General features: G+C 32.0%; 2 protein-coding genes and 1 pseudogene across 2 annotated transcripts; 2 read left to right on the forward strand and 1 right to left on the reverse strand.

The window, feature by feature from the left end:
* Positions 1–486: 486 nt before the first annotated feature.
* LOC141664529 (CENP-B homolog protein 2-like) lies at positions 487–2,046 on the reverse strand (annotated as a pseudogene).
* Positions 2,047–5,206: 3,160 nt separating this feature from the next.
* On the forward strand, positions 5,207–6,317 carry LOC141668930 (sufE-like protein 2, chloroplastic). The gene has a single exon (XM_074475998.1). The coding sequence runs from the start codon at positions 5,476–5,478 to the stop codon at positions 6,142–6,144; it is 669 nt and encodes a 222-aa protein (XP_074332099.1). The 5' UTR covers positions 5,207–5,475; the 3' UTR covers positions 6,145–6,317.
* On the forward strand, positions 6,067–11,607 carry LOC141668931 (histidine-containing phosphotransfer protein 1-like). The gene is made up of 7 exons (XM_074475999.1): positions 6,067–6,202; positions 9,110–9,242; positions 9,341–9,468; positions 9,552–9,620; positions 10,569–10,640; positions 11,049–11,121; positions 11,212–11,607. Exons 2-7 carry the CDS (start codon positions 9,180–9,182, stop codon positions 11,260–11,262), a joined length of 456 nt encoding a protein of 151 aa, XP_074332100.1. The 5' UTR covers positions 6,067–6,202; positions 9,110–9,179; the 3' UTR covers positions 11,263–11,607.
* Positions 11,608–16,134: the final 4,527 nt, after the last annotated feature.

Genomic DNA, 16,134 nt, shown 5'->3' on the forward strand with positions numbered 1-16,134 from the left:
ACTTCTTCTACCAATTTAAATTTTAATTCATATCGAGTTCTATATCATTCTAATTTGTTACTTCGGCCTAAATTAAATTTAAACAAACTAAATATAATTTTTAAGATTAAGTTGATATATAATGTGACTCGGGATAAGATAAAATAATAATACTATCAATCCTCCTAAAAAATTATACTAATGAACTTGGATAAACAAAATAATATATTTTAGTTATCTAGGATAAAAAATACATTATACAATTAATTCAGACTAACACAAAACTAAAATAAAAATGCAATTCGACCAACAAAATAAAATATATACAGTAGAAACTCTTTAAATTAATACTCGTTAAATTAATAAACTCTTTAAAATAATAAATTTGTCCGGTCCCGACTTGGGCCAATGTAAAAAAGTTGAAAAACTCGATAAAATAATAAGATAATAATTTTTCGAGAAATCCCTTTATAGTTTTCAGTCCCAAGAAAATCATAAATTAATAATTCATAGGAACTGAAAAAATATATTACACCCTAGTTTTATTTTAAAGATCAAGTCTCTTTGGAGCTCATCTCTAACTTTGCCTATTGCATCCAATAACTCAGGTGTTGTATTTTTGTATTGTATCATAAAGGTGTGAAGAGTATTCGACGCCATAAGAGCTTCCTTTTTCGTAATAGGCTCCAAAGACACTGTATCATCTTCGTCGTCATCATTTGTATTGTCATCAATGATAGTACCCACAATATCTTCTAAACTCTGAACCTCGGAACATGCTTCATTTTCACCTTCGTAGTTCATTAGATTGTTGATATCCATCTTATTACGATAGCCACATTGATTGATCATAGTCTCGAGGTCTTGAGTTTCTTCATCAAAAGTGGGTTCATCCAAATTTCTTGCAACGTCACTAGCTGAACGAATTTTACAGTGTCGGAAACAATTCACTATTGTTTCTTTTCGAACATCTATCGTCCAAACTGGGATTGCCAAATTGATAACATCAAGGACATTTATCTTCCCTGGATCAGATTGTCCTACCTCATAACATTTCAATATTTTACGATAAAACCTTCTACGATAATGCATCTTGAAAGCCCTTATTATCCCAGCATCGCAAGATTGAATCTTTGATGTCATGTTGGGTCGCAAGAAGAACAATTCAACATTTCTTAGCCCTTCAATATTTTTTGGATGTGCTGGACAATTATCCATCACAAGCAGAACTTTTCTATCATGCATCATTTGGTCAAATGAACGAACATATTCATCAAAAAGCACACTAGTCATCCATGCTCTTTTGTTAGCTTGATACTAACAATCCAAGCTATTCATGTTGACATTCTTGAAGCAACGAGGCTTTGCATATTTTCCAATAATTCATAGAGGGATTTTTTCAGAGCCATCTTCATTGCAACAAATAACTATCGTAAGCCTTTCTTTATCTTGTTTTCTTCCTTCAAGTTGTTTTGTTGTCAGTGAATGATCAGCTTGTAGCCTATAAAACAACTCAGTTTCATCCATATTGAAAACATCTTTTACAGGGAATTGATCAATTTTCTCTTGAATCGATACCAATTTCTGCTCCATGTCTTGTACATCAACAGACCCACTCTCGCCAAAACGACGAAATGACTTTATGCCATGCCGCTGCTTGAATTTCCCAAGCCATCATATAGAGAAGTTAAAATCTGAATCATCGTGAGGGTACAAGAGTTTCATTGTTTCTCTTGCCTTCTGCAAAGTTAATTCTCCTGTGATATTCACACCTTCTTGATGCTGAAGAAACCACTCATAAACAACCTTCTTCATGTCAGAATATTTTGTTGGTTTGTGTCTTTTGATCTTTGCGCTTCCCTCTATTTCAACAGAGAGATACTCATCTGATCGCTTAAGTGTGTTTGATATTGTTCCTTGACTAACTTTTAACTGAAACTTTCCCTCAAGCCATTTCTGCAAGTCTTTTTGTGTGCTTGAAGGATTATCTCTCTTGTACTCACACAACTCCTTACGCATTTGATCTGACATAGTTAATTTTGCAACACATTTTAGATGAGAAACCATCTTGTGAGATATGTTTTAAATACTCTAACACGTTCATGTAATTTATATATGCCAAACTTGTTTGAGAATACATTGAACACATTTATTAATCTTGTTTACATTAATTAGACAACACAACTTCAAAAGTCATTGTTAATTTTCCAAGGTTACTAATTACGTTGAATCCCAAGTTTCGTTGATTCTAAAAGATATGTACATTATAATAGGTTAAAAACTCTTTAAATAATAATTATTAATTTATCGATAAATTAATAACTCTCTAAATTAATAAATTTCTCTGGTCCCGACATTATTAATTTATAGAGTTTTTACTATATACTAATTATTCAGTCTAAAACAAAATTATTTTATTGATCCAGTTTTTTTTTTAAATTAAACTAAAAATAATTAGTTTAATTTGATCAATATATTGGGCATCGGACTAAAATGAAATAATATAAATCACTGATCCGAGATAAATCAAATTAATATTAGACCAAGTATAATTCGTATCTTATTCATGTGAAATAAAAAATTAAATTTTATTTAAAACTTTATTTTTTTTAAAATACACTTAAAATTTTCAATAAGACTATATTGTTCAATGAATAATATTGCATTTTTCAAATATTTTTTTTATAGAATTATAGTTAATCGATTAAGTAATCACCGTGCTAAAATAATAGTTTTTTAAGGTACCAACATAATGGAGACATTATATTTTTATCCTTAATAAAATAATATTTCCCCCCACTTTAAATAAATTTAAATGTTCTAAAAAGGTATGACGTTTACTTATATAATTGTCATGAAATCATATCATTTAAAGTTTTTAATCAACAAAATTAAGAATTTAATTCAATTTTTTTTTAATTAAGTAATATTAAAATAAAATTCGTGCAGTCCGTGCATGACACGTGTTTTAAGCTAGTAAATCTAATATTTTAACAATGTATATGTGTGTAGATAGGACTATTGAAGTTGATTACATATATATAAATATATATATATATATACATATATATATATATAGGGTCTTACTCCATTGAGAACCTTTTTTTGGTGAGATATGAGATCTAATCTCAACCATAAAAAATTAAATATTTTTTTAATCTAAAGCATTCATTTTAAATCTCATCATTTTCTTCAACCATCATCTCTTCCATTTTCTTCTTTCTACTTACTACCACCATTTCCGGCCACCACCACCACCGGTGACCACTACTACCTCGGGCGATCACCAGAAAATCACCACCGACAGATATAAAATCACCACCGTCAAATCAAAGATCACCACCGGAATACAAAAAATCATCACCGGAATACAAAAAATCATCACCAGAAAATGAAAAATCACCAACGGAAAAGGAAAATCACCACATACAGCCAGGATTTTTGTCCACCAGATCTGACCACCTGCTCTATTTATCAACTCCGGAGAACATCATCAAAACAAAAAATCACCAGAAAAATCACCACCGGAAAACGAAAATTAACGCATCCAACAAATAATCACCACAGCCAACCACTTTTTCTGCCCACCAGCACCTCACCATCATTAATCATTGTTCACCACTCTAACCAACACGAATCATAATCACCACCAATTAAATCATGAAAATCGAAACAAAATTTCCAAATCTCCAATTTAATCAATTTCAGCCACCTACACCTCAACATAACCACCTCCACGTCTTCATCCTTTTCAACAATATAAAGTCAACAAATTCAACATATCTGAATATAAACAACTCCGGTATAACAAAAAATCACTAATTTATCTTCGTATGGAGCTGGAGCAGAGCTTTAATGGTGTCATCGAGCATATCAGAATTAGAGGAGATGCGTCGCCGGTATTTGAAGTGTTGCGACGGTTATGGATGACAGTGGAGGTGAAAGGGATGGTAGATGAAGGGATTAAGATGAGAAAAGGGGGATGGGCGGCGACTGTGGGGGAAGTTGAAAGTTTTGTATGTATAGGTTATATGTATGTCGGATGGGTGGAGGGAATAAATCGGGGGGAGAGAGTATAGGCTTGGGGTGGGTTAAATGAAAATAATATTAAAAAAATAATTATGTGGCTGTGATTTAATTTAGGAATGAAAATGTATGGCTGAGATTATATCTCAGTTCTCCTATTAGTGGGGGTTCTCATTTGAGCAACTCCCTATATATATATATAAATTAAAATACACAATTATATAATTTTTTTATATTTTTTTAAATCTTCATTTTAGTCTATCACTATCCAAAATTTTAAACATATCTTGATATTTTGGAGATACCGCAATAACTTGCTATTTACTATGCTAGAGAACATTAGTCAAAAGACTTGAGACAGAAAATGGTCTAAGCAATGACGAAAGAAGAAAGTAACGTGATATGGGAACACCAACTTTGAAAATGAGCACACAATTGATTGCTTAACGTAATGGATTTATTCTATGATACATATCTATCGTACCAAAAAAAGAATTATAGTGTGAATCATTTATATTATTCTTCTTTGTTTTGTATTAGTGAGTCAACAAAATTTATTAAAAAAATCACATCATTTCATTTTTTCTTTATTTGGACATAAATATTTCTCTAATTTCTAAAAGTTTCTTTGCTTAAAAAAATTATTTAACTAATTGTTCATTTCAAAAAATTTAAAATACTCCATGATGATAAAAATTTACAACTATTCGAATTTTAAAATAATTTTTTTACAGGAAGCTGGTAATTTTCATTAATAACCAATGGTTATTAATAGTATATATATACTCCTCTTGCTATTAAATAAAATTAATCTTTTTGTTTGACCAATGGTTTTGTAAGGACAATATTATATACGGAATTTATCAAAAATACCACATTTTAGTAAAATATTTGCAAAAATACGGATGCGGGTTGCATAAGTGGTTGCATATGAGGTTGGTCCGTATTTTTACAAATATTTTCTGTAATTTGGATATTTATGAAAAAAAACCCTATTATATATTCAAAAAGTTTTTCAAAAATATTTTTAGAATGACATATATTATTTTTTATTCGTGTAATTCATATTAATACACTGATAAACTTATTTTATTTATAAGTGAAGATTCAATTTGGAAACCGGCGCACCAATTTAGTTCTATAAAAAATATTTTAAAACCTTCTCCGCCGACCTAAAATGATAAAATTATAAGCAAGCACTCTGCACTCAAGCAGCCCCCAGTAGTATATATCTTTGCCGCCTTGCAAACATCAATTTTAACCTGCCCCTCAAACAATAATACATGTACTCTCCTTGTAACTTCAGTTTGCAATCTTTGTTTCTTTTTTCTTACATCACTCCGCACTTCTAGCATATCCAACTTCTTCTTCGCCGCCGACTTATCTATCTCTATATATAATCTTGTATTTCCGATCAAACACAACCAGTCCATTACACAAACACATACTTACAACCATAACTATTCAAACATGTTTTCCTTAATTTCCACATCTTCACAACCACCTCTATCTTTGTCTTCTTCATCTTCAACCTCTTCGATATTTATCAACACACATGTAAATATTATGCCCAGAAATAAAATTTCAAGAAAACACACACTCACACACTTTTCTTTAAAATGCAAACAGTCCGTTTGTTCACCAAGAATTGTGAACCCGAGTGTGAATTCTTGCAATACTGTTGCACGTAAAGTTCAGTGTTTAATTGCGGAGTTCAAGTCATTAAAAGAGCCTATTGATAGAGTCAAGGCATTGTTACATTACGCAACATTGTTACCATTTTTAGACGAGTCTATAAGGTCAGAGGAAAATAAAGTTCCAGGATGCACAGCTCAAGTATGGTTAGAAGTGAAAATGGACTTTGAAGGGTTTATGAGGTTTCGAGTTGACAGTGATTCTGAAATTACTAAAGGGTTTGCTTCGTGTTTGATTTGGTTGTTAGATGGTGCTACACCTGAGGAAGTTGTTGGTGTTAAGGCTGAGGATTTGGCTGAAATGAATGTTGGAATTTTACCTGCTAATTCTAGAGTTAATACTTGGAACACGGTTTTGATTAGTATGCAAAAAAGGACTATTGCTTTGGTTGAACAAAGGTTTGGTGATTCCGCAAAGTCTTTGGCCTTGTTAAATTGCAAATGATATTGGAGGATTTAGAGTCTATGAAGCTAAAACACCTGATAGGAGTTCATGACTTGATGTAAGTGTTTGTATTGAATTTTCGTGAACTATACTTGTGTTATGATTTGTAATCTAGATTATGTTATTTCGTCTAATTTTTTTTCTGTAGTGTAATGAGCATATGAATGATCATTCATCCTGCTCTGCAATTCAGCTTCTGAGCTAATATTATACAACTTGATTAAACAAGACAGTGGAATATATTTAGAACATGTCATTGCAGTCTTTTTTTGGACTTTTAGTTAAGTTCTCAAGTGAAAGAATTGTGTTAGTTAAGCTGCTTCATAATTTTGAATTCCCACTTTATAAAGCATAATAGTGAAGGCAATGTCAAAATTGTGGGAAGGCTACAAAAAAGTCTGTGAATGGGGACATTACTAACTCTTTGTAGACTTGTTTTTGTCATGCAGTTTATATAACATACTGTTTTGATTTGTAATCTTGATTTGGTCTGTTTTTCTATAGTGTAATGAGCATATGATTGTCCTTTCATCCTGCTCTGGAATTCAGCTTCTGAGCAATTATTATACCACTTGATAATGGTAAATATATAAAACATGTCAAGTAACTGCAGTCTTTTTTAGACTTCTAGTCAAGTTCTCAAGTGAAAAATTGAATTATTTAAGCTGCTTGATGATTTTAAGTTTCCACTTAATAAAGCATAATAGTAAAGGCAATGTCGAAATTCTGGAAAGGCTATAGAAAAGTCAGTGTCGAAATTTCCACTCAATAAAGCATATATAATAGTAAAGGCCATACTTTTTGTAGACTTGTTTTTGTCATGCATTTTATATATCTTTCCTTTGATTTACTTAACAAAACATTTTAAGGTTGGTGAAGAAGACTAGGACCAGATTAATACCCCCAAGAGTGGTTGTTCCACTTGATTAAAATAATATTAAGGAACGAAACTTTGTTGCTTAAATTATTACCAGGTTAGACAAGATCTTTTTCTTTTCCTTTTGCTTAATTAACATAATCTTCTTTGATACAAACATATGGTAGTTTAATGTATGGGACCAAAAATACCATCTCAACTAGCATTAGAAATGGTATATAATAGTAATGGTGTAGATGGTGTTGACTGTTGAATGCTTATTAAATTCATTTTGTAAGTGGTCCATTCTGGCATTTGAATTGGCCAAACATTGGCACTATTGCATAGGTTTGTGTGCATGGTATGATCATTCAAATTGTTCTCAAATTTGAAACCTTATCTTTACTAAGATGAAATTTATTTGTTCTGATATAATGTATTTTTCCTTAATCCAATCTTCTGATATAATGTATCTTTACTTAGTTTAAATTGATATCTTCTGAGATTTTGTAAATTGACCACTTTGATTCCCTACTTTGTTGTGATTCTGGATTAGATAGATCTATTTGCAGTAGCGTATCTGGTCATCTGGTGTTAGTAATAGGTATATCAGTTTGTAACCAATCATGCCCCAGTTTCAGTATGATAATGTTGTAATGTGTACCCTTGGATTTATAAGTATTGTTTTTAGCATTCCTATTTGACAAACCGAGTATCATGAACTTCTTGAAACATTTTTGAAACAAAAGGCTCGTATCTCAAAAGCGGCCTTCTAGGACTGAGAACTTCTTGAACCATTTGTATTCAAGTTAGCATGGACAGAATAAGATTGTCATACCGGCATGCCATCAGTGACAGGAAAGGCAGGTGCAAAAGCAAAGATCAAATAACACTGATGAGTGATGCTTGTCTCTGGGCTCTGGCTATGAAGGTAGCTCCATGCTTTGATGCTCATATTTTAGAATGGAAAGAAGATTAGATGGCCCGAATTAATCCAGGAGCCTCCGCCAAACTATATGCAATGTTTTCATCTTGGCAGTACTTGCAGTGGTACATTGTAGACATCTAAAGGAAAGGAATTATTGAACCTTAAGGCTAACAGTGACCTACTATTTACTTGTTGTATTTCCTTATTAACGGCATTTTCTGAGTCCGGTTTCTTTTTCTGAATTCACCAACATGGACATGGGGCATTTAGTTTTAATAATCTATTTTTTGATATCAGTTATTATGATTAGTGATTTCTAGTTATAATTCTTTTGAAATTTAAATTTTCAATCAGGTTTAAATCTTCTTGAAGCACTTCTTTTGAACAGGTGTTTTGATTTTAAAACTTTTTAGACAGGTCTTGTGATTTTAAAACTTTGACATATATCCTGGGATAAAATGTACGGTTTAGGTATTACTACACTTCTTTTGTTGATGTCAGAAGTCTGGGGAAAAAATTAAAAGGCTGGAGTTCGTCAGCATTAGAACTCTGGTAATCATCAGAAGCAGAACTCCAGATAATGTCAGGATTACGATTCCTCAAATGTGGCATAGTCTTTCGGGGCTGACAGAGATTTGAACTGCACTTCCATTGCTGTCTGCAAATCGATGTTTGTTGTTGATGTATGCTTATATTGATGCTAAGCAACGGTGTATCTTTTCATGCAAATGGCTACATATCTTGTCTTAATTACAGAAAATCAAAGTCCTGATGTGTAATTTTTTGAATGGAAATCAGTGTTTATGGTGTTGGATAGCATGATTTTCAAATATTGTTTCGATTCTTTAATCTACTGAAAAAACAGGACCAATTTTTTGTTAGAACTTAGAACACTTTTACACGGTGTACAGCATCAGCTTTCTGTTTACAAGGGACTCTGCTGTGTCTCTGCATAATTTTTGCAATTAATTTTCAGTTACCAAGTTTTAGAGCAAATTAACAACTTCTTTTTATGGAAATTTCACTATAGTCTTCAATTAAGATCCTAAAATTAGTCTCAGTAATACAACTTGATACACACGCCTCCCTTTGAATCTTCTAAAAATCAGGATATTCCTGATTTACAATAATTTCTCATGTTAAACCTATCCGGAAAAATAAGTACTCGTTTACTTCTACAGCCGGTCTGGCTCAAGTATATAAAGCAAGCAAGGAGCAAACTGAATTGGAGTTTAAAAAAGCAGTGGAACCATGGAAGTGGTGAATGTATTGCAGCAACAGTATGTTGATTTCTTGTCATCTCTTTACAGTGAGGTAAGTTCTTCTATTTTTTTTACTTAATATATTTTATGTGAACATAAATATAACTCTAGAAACATGATCTAACATGTTTTTTTTACATAAAAATATAGGGGCTATTGGAAAAACATTTCGGAAATGTTCAGATGCTGACTGAAAATGAACCACATGTTATGAGTGAATTGCTTGCTCTTTTCTTCGAAGATTCTGAGAGATATCTGCAGAATTTAGCCACTGCTCTGTAAGTTTTTATTTATGATAGCTTTGAAATTTATTATATATAATTTTGAATTTAACTTGCTTCTGGTTTCTTTGATTAAACAGTGACCAAATGGATGTTGATTATGAGAAAGTTGATGATTTTGCGGTGCCACTATACGATGGTAGCTTAAGGTATCCTCTCATATTCTCAGCTAATGACAAAGCTCCATTTGTGTTACAATTGAACTCAGATTTATTTGCCTTTAAGTGAGATTCATATTGGCTATGCATCACTAGCCTGTTCATTGGGAATCATTTTAGATCACAATATCAAACTCTTTCTAAGCTTTGTGTAGCAGAGAGCAAGTGAACCAAAATCATCTTTTTTAATGGACATTTGAACCACAACAGACCCCAGTAATGTGGCACAAAACCCAAAATCACGGTTTAATTGGTTGCTTGATTGCTTTGAACCATTTCTAAGCTGCTCACAATCATATACCAGAACACAGTTCATTCATCGAAAGAAAAATATCCATCTTATCCACACCAAAATAAGAAAATGCAAAACTAGAAAATTCAATGATTATGAATTAATGCTGCAAAAACTCAGCACGTTGTAGAGATTTATTTTGTAACAATTCATGACAGTAGCGAACTTCCTATATTTGCAGGAAATTATGATTTTGTATCATGCTTTCTACATAGGAGTCCTTTATTTGGTTTTCATGCCATCCCCTTACTTCTGTTGGAATCTATTGTACTTGGTTTGATGTATTTATATTAGGAGTTCATCTATCTCTTGGCCTGTTCCGTAAAGAGCTCTCCATATTTGAAAAAAAAACATATTGCGATTTTTAATTACAGCATTTGTGTGATACTAACAGGCAACGATTTCAATCTGATTCTTGACGATGTAGTGGGACTCTTGTCCATGGAATTGCTTTCCTACTTAGACTGACATAGTTGTGTAATTGCGTTGTTTATTACAACTTCTCCCTGTTATATTCTTTTTCTACTGCACATTGTGTTAGCTAAAAAATTTGTCTTTCTGTAGGCAACGTTTTATTACTTTCGTTCGCTCAATGTTATTGTTATTGGTTATTTTGTAAAGCTGACTTATAATTTTCTTTGCAACAGCCTTGGTACTCAAAGAATGAACAACGCTTGTGTTACCTTCAGATCTTGTTACAAATCTAAGAACTTAGAAGGGTTAGTCTTTCTTTTCACTCTAGCATAATAATTAATGTTTAGGCTATATTTCATAACCGAAGTTTGTCAATGTATGATGACTGAACCATGAAGATAGCCAAATTGAACCTCTAAGTAAAAAAATTGATAACTATCCTGCACAAGCCAAATTGATGGAATTTCTGCATGCTTTGGGCAAGGGAAAGGGATTTATTAAGTCATATCAGCAAGTTCCTATAAAAGTTAAAGCATATTGACAAGTTCTTGAATTCTTTCCTAAACTTGTTAAAAAGAGTCATTTATTGATTATCATCAGGTCAGTTATGGAGTACCCTGTATCATCTGTTAGTTGCACTTTTGTTTTTAGTATTGCGGCCTAATATGTTTTTTTAAGATGATGGCATGGGATGGCTAAAATGTGTAATGCAGGTGCTTGAGATGTCTGCGACAATTGAAAGATGAGTACTACCTTGTGAAGAGCAAGTTCCAAACAATGCTCGCGGTAAAGCACGCTCATCATTACATTTTATTACAACCTAAGTTATTTTAGCCAACTTTTGCTAAAAGATATGATGTTCTTTGTTATCTGCAGCTGGAGCAACGAATTGTAGCTGCTGGGGGATCAGTTCCGATTGTGAAGTAGATGAGTAATGAGTTCATCTCTTTTAAAAACAAAGCTCCCTGTTGTTGGGCTTTACTCAAGGTTATGTTTCGAAGCATCTTGAGCGTCAAAGGACTCTAGAGTTCGACTTAAGAAAAATAAAGTTTATGATGCTACCGCCAATAATCGCTGAGTAACTATGATTTTATGGGGCTCTGGTTTCTTTATCTTCAATTTTTGATGCTTTTCAGGATTATTTGTTACTATGATAATTATTTGTACTAACACGAGACTGCTGTTTGATCGATAATTATTTATACTACCCGATTCGAGATTATTTTAGCGGATATGAATCGGCCTATTAAAAATTCGATCCAGATCCGATAAGAAAAATCCGACTATAAATGAAGCGGATATGGATTTAGGCCGATCCCATCCGTTAATAAGCCGATCCAGTTCATATATTATATATATATATATATTATAATAACATTATTTTTTTACAATTTCCAATTTTGAATTCTTATCCTCAGTCAAGTTCCATTTTTTGTACTTCATTCGATCTAGTCTCCAGAATCCGGTACATTTCTATATTCTTCTAATAATAACAGTTTCTTTTGGATACATCAAATTTTTTTTCCAATTTTAGAATCCAATTATGTAGCTTAAAGTTTATTTTAAATTGAATAATGAAATTTATTTATAATTTTTTTTAATATTATTAGCTTCTAACTCGGGCGATGCATAATTTTTTAAATTTATATTTTATATTTTTTAAAAATTTAAAATTTATTAATTTTTTTACGGCTTTTTAAAATTTTACTTTTTAAAAAAAATATTTTCATAATTTTTTAATGTATATATGTACCGTACATTGTTATTTCCGATATTTTTGCAATATTATTTTTATTTTTTATAATTTGTTGCAATATTTTTGCAACAAATATGCAGATATTGAAAAATTATGGATGTGGAAATGAATTACAGTGTGCGCATGGGTCGGGTTGGTAGGGTCAGAGTCATTTTAGCAGCCCGACCCAATTAAATCAGTTTGAAAATTCACAATCTGACCCTTAAAAAATAAAAATGCAACCCAACCCTATCCTTTATTAATCGGGCTGATTCGGTTTGGGTTGAGTTGAACGGTTTGTTCAAAGTCATTTAAAATAAATAATTGATATAACATTATTTATGATACTCCCTCCGTCCCTTTCAATTGTTTACATTTTTTAGAGAGTGTCTGACACGCATTTTAAGGTGCATATAAAGTGTAGTTCTGTAATTTTTTTTTACAATTTTGTTTTTCTGAATAAAAATTAAAACATTCAACTTTTATTCAGAAAAAGAAAATTATAAAAATAAGTTACATAACTATATTTTTTATGTACCTTAAAATGCGTGTCAGACACTTTCTCAGAAATGTAAACAATCGGAAGGGACTGAGGGAGTATGAGACTACTTATGAAGACATACGAATCCGCAAACAAGATCATGTTATGTGTCATTCGAGAACATTTTTTAGATATCTTTCGGAATGTATAGACTCTATGTTACACTCTTAGGCTTATTCGTAGTAAAATATATTTTATATACAAAAAAGTACAAAGGATCTCTAATGGTGTATGAAAAACAAATTATCTAATTGACTATAATTGATATGCAACAAATTTAGTTTGAAATTGAACAACATATTAATACAAGAAGTATAAAATAGAGATGTACACAATATATATTTATACGAATAAATTAAAAAATCGGGTTGGGTTGAGTTGGTTAAAATTAACTTAAAATCCATACCCAAACCATTAAAGTCGGGTTAACGTATTTTTAACCCAACTTAATATCGGGTTGTAATGGTTCGATTTAATTGGTCAAAAATAGGGTCGGCTTGGGTCGGTTTGATCGGTTTCGTCAACCCATGTGCACCACTATTTAAAACATATAAATACATATTTTATTTAATTTTCTATCATATTTAATTATAAATTTTAATTATCAAATTAAAATAAAGTTACAAAATTTTTTTATTTAAAAAATAATTGAAATTTGATGAAATAATTTAAAGTTATTTTGTAGTAGAATTACTGTAAAATCATACTTATCCAAAAATATTTTGCAGTAGAATCAAATTTAAATTCAATTTTTTTTTCAATTTTCAATTATTAAATATTTTATTATATTTAAATAGAATTATTATTATAAATTAGCAACAAATTTGATAAAATTGTATTATAGAATCAGGATTGTGTACGTATCTAATCATATTCTACTTGGTTGTAACAATATTGTTCAGGTTTTGGTGTTTAAATAGCAGTAAAACAATATAATTTTATTATATTTATGATTGATTTAATCTCTCTAATTATTTTCTATCTAGAATTGCATGATGACTTTGTATTGCAACTGGGGTTTGAATAGCAGTTTATTTTGGTGTTTAATTAGTAGTAAAATAATGTAATTCTTATATATATATGATTTGTTAAATCAATCATATTCTATTCTATTTAGGTTTGTATTAGAGCATTGCAACTTGAATTGGAGTGAACAACATAATTATTTTGTATTTATAATTGTATTAATAATATATTTATTTTAATAGGATATAATCTTAAATGTCTATTTTTAGTTTATATAAAATCAACTTTTGAGATTATTTTGACGGTACATATAATTTTTCAAAGCTTATTATATATAACTAGCTTATAAGTTATAACCTCTGCAAAGTACGGTTTTTTAAATTTACTTTTTATTTTTTAAGATTTTATAAATTTATTTTAATAATTTTTAATGTACATATATATTGTTATATCTAATATTGTTCCAATATTATTTTTATTTTTTATAATTTTTCGTAATATTGTTGCAACAAATATGCAGATATTAAGAAATATAGTGATTTTGAATTGAATTATAGCTATATATAATGAAATATCTAATAATATCTTATCTACTTCATTGAATCATATTTTGGTGTTTAAATATTAGTAGACTAATGTAATCCTTTTATATTTTTGATTTGTTAAATCTCTCTAGTTAGGATAGTATTAGTACATTACATAGTAATTGATGTTTGAATAATGTTAGAAAAATATAATCATTTTGTATTTATGATTGTATTAAGAATATATAATAGGAAAGAGTTACCTCTTACCCACTGTATACACTACAAGAAAACAGGACAAAACCGACCGTAAAAACGGTCGGTGAAGAGGCAAAACGGTCGGTTAAAATAGTCATAACCGACCACAGGGCATGGTCGGTTTTAGCCTGGTCGGTTATGACTTTTGGTCGGGTTTAACCCTCATAACCGACCAACATAGTGGTCGGTTAAGTGCCTGGACATTTTATTCAGATGTGGGGTCACTGTGTACACGTGGCAACACGTGTGCACACGTGTTGCCATGTCACTGAGTCATAACCGACCGAAGGTGGTCGGTTATGTCTATTTTTAAAAAGTTGACTGGAACTCATAACCGACCGTGGTCAAAGTGTGCACATCGGTCGGTTTTATTTCAAAAGCTAACTCAAATGTCATAACCGACCGTCCTAAAACCGACCACCCTCTAAAGGAGACGGTCGATTTTATGAAGAAGGTGGTCGGTTATGTCCATTGACGGTCGATTTTCTGGGATCTGTAATGGGCAAAAGTGGTCATAACCGACCGTAAGTGGTCGATTATGTCTATTTTAAAAAGTTGACTGGAACTCATAACCGACCGTGGTCAAAGTGTGCACATTGGTCGGTTTTATTTCAAAAGCTAACTTAAATATCATAACCGACCGTCCTAAAACCGACCACTTTCTAAAGGAGACAGTCGGTTTTATGTAGAAGGTGGTCGGTTATGTCCCTTGACGGTCGGTTTTCTGGGTTTTGTAATGGTCAAAAGTGGTCGGTTATGCCTGTTTTCGGTCGGTTTTAAGGTCTGATTTTAAAAAAAATTACAGGTTTTTCTGCAGTCCTTGTATACCAAACCAAATCAATACACAAATCCAATCCAATCACAACCAAACAACAATGACAATCATTAAACTATACTACTCAAAATCATTCGCAAAAACTAGTAAATTTCACAATTAAACCATAGTAATTAAATCCAACACAAACATTCACAAACTCCGATAACCGGAGTATTAAACCGTATCATTACATCATTATAATCAATCCTAAATAACCGACAAAGTATCAAACCATCACAACGTACTATATTACATCCGACAAATTAAGTCTTAAAAACCATCCCATGACCATCAAATTAAGTCTTAAAATCGATCAATGTAAACTAATCCGACAAATCAACATCGGACGATCCACCGCCATCACCGCCGCCGTCATCAAAGTCCTCGTCATCGGAGGTCTCATCCTCAGACGTGTGATCCTTATCGACTTCCATAGCACGCCGATTATTTTCCTAGATACACAAGTTTAATTAAACTAGTTAAAAAGAAGAAACAAAATTTACATGTGAATGAAACAAATAATTAAACAAGAAGGTCAAAAATTATACCTCCGCAACACGAGCTTCCGTCTTTTGAACGATATCTTCAATCAAGGAGCCCACGATATGCACGATCTCGCCACCGAGGCCTCGAGAGCAGTACGTGCGAATATAGCTATCCCCGCATCGGAAAGTTGGCGAGCAAACCGATTTAGATTAGCACGGATCTCCGTAAGCACATTCCTCACGATGGCAAGATATACATTATTGGGGATGGCTTCACGTTGTCTCGGAGCGGATGGGGATGAGCCGGCTTCATTCCGTGTGGAATCTCGGTACCGGGTAGCAAGTGTAGGCAAGAGACCGGTGGCCCGAGCATTGGGGAACCCCACCACATAATTCTTTTTCGGCCTTGTACCTTGGGGGACCTCCAAGGCTTCCATCCACCAATCCCACGACTCATCCCGATCACCCGTTTG

Source organism: Apium graveolens, chromosome 6, assembly GCF_009905375.1.
Source record: "Apium graveolens cultivar Ventura chromosome 6, ASM990537v1, whole genome shotgun sequence".
Taxonomy (NCBI): Eukaryota; Viridiplantae; Streptophyta; class Magnoliopsida; order Apiales; family Apiaceae; genus Apium; species Apium graveolens.

Coding starts and splice junctions, on each gene's coding strand:
- LOC141668931 (XM_074475999.1), top strand. CDS start 9,180: ATGGAAGTGGTGAATGTATTGCAGCAACAGTATGTTGATTTCTTGTCA. Junction 10,641..11,048: donor AAATCTAAGAACTTAGAAGG/GTTAGTCTTTCT, acceptor TGTGTAATGCAG/GTGCTTGAGATGTCTGCGAC. Junction 11,122..11,211: donor AGTTCCAAACAATGCTCGCG/GTAAAGCACGCT, acceptor TGTTATCTGCAG/CTGGAGCAACGAATTGTAGC.
- LOC141668930 (XM_074475998.1), top strand. CDS start 5,476: ATGTTTTCCTTAATTTCCACATCTTCACAACCACCTCTATCTTTGTCT.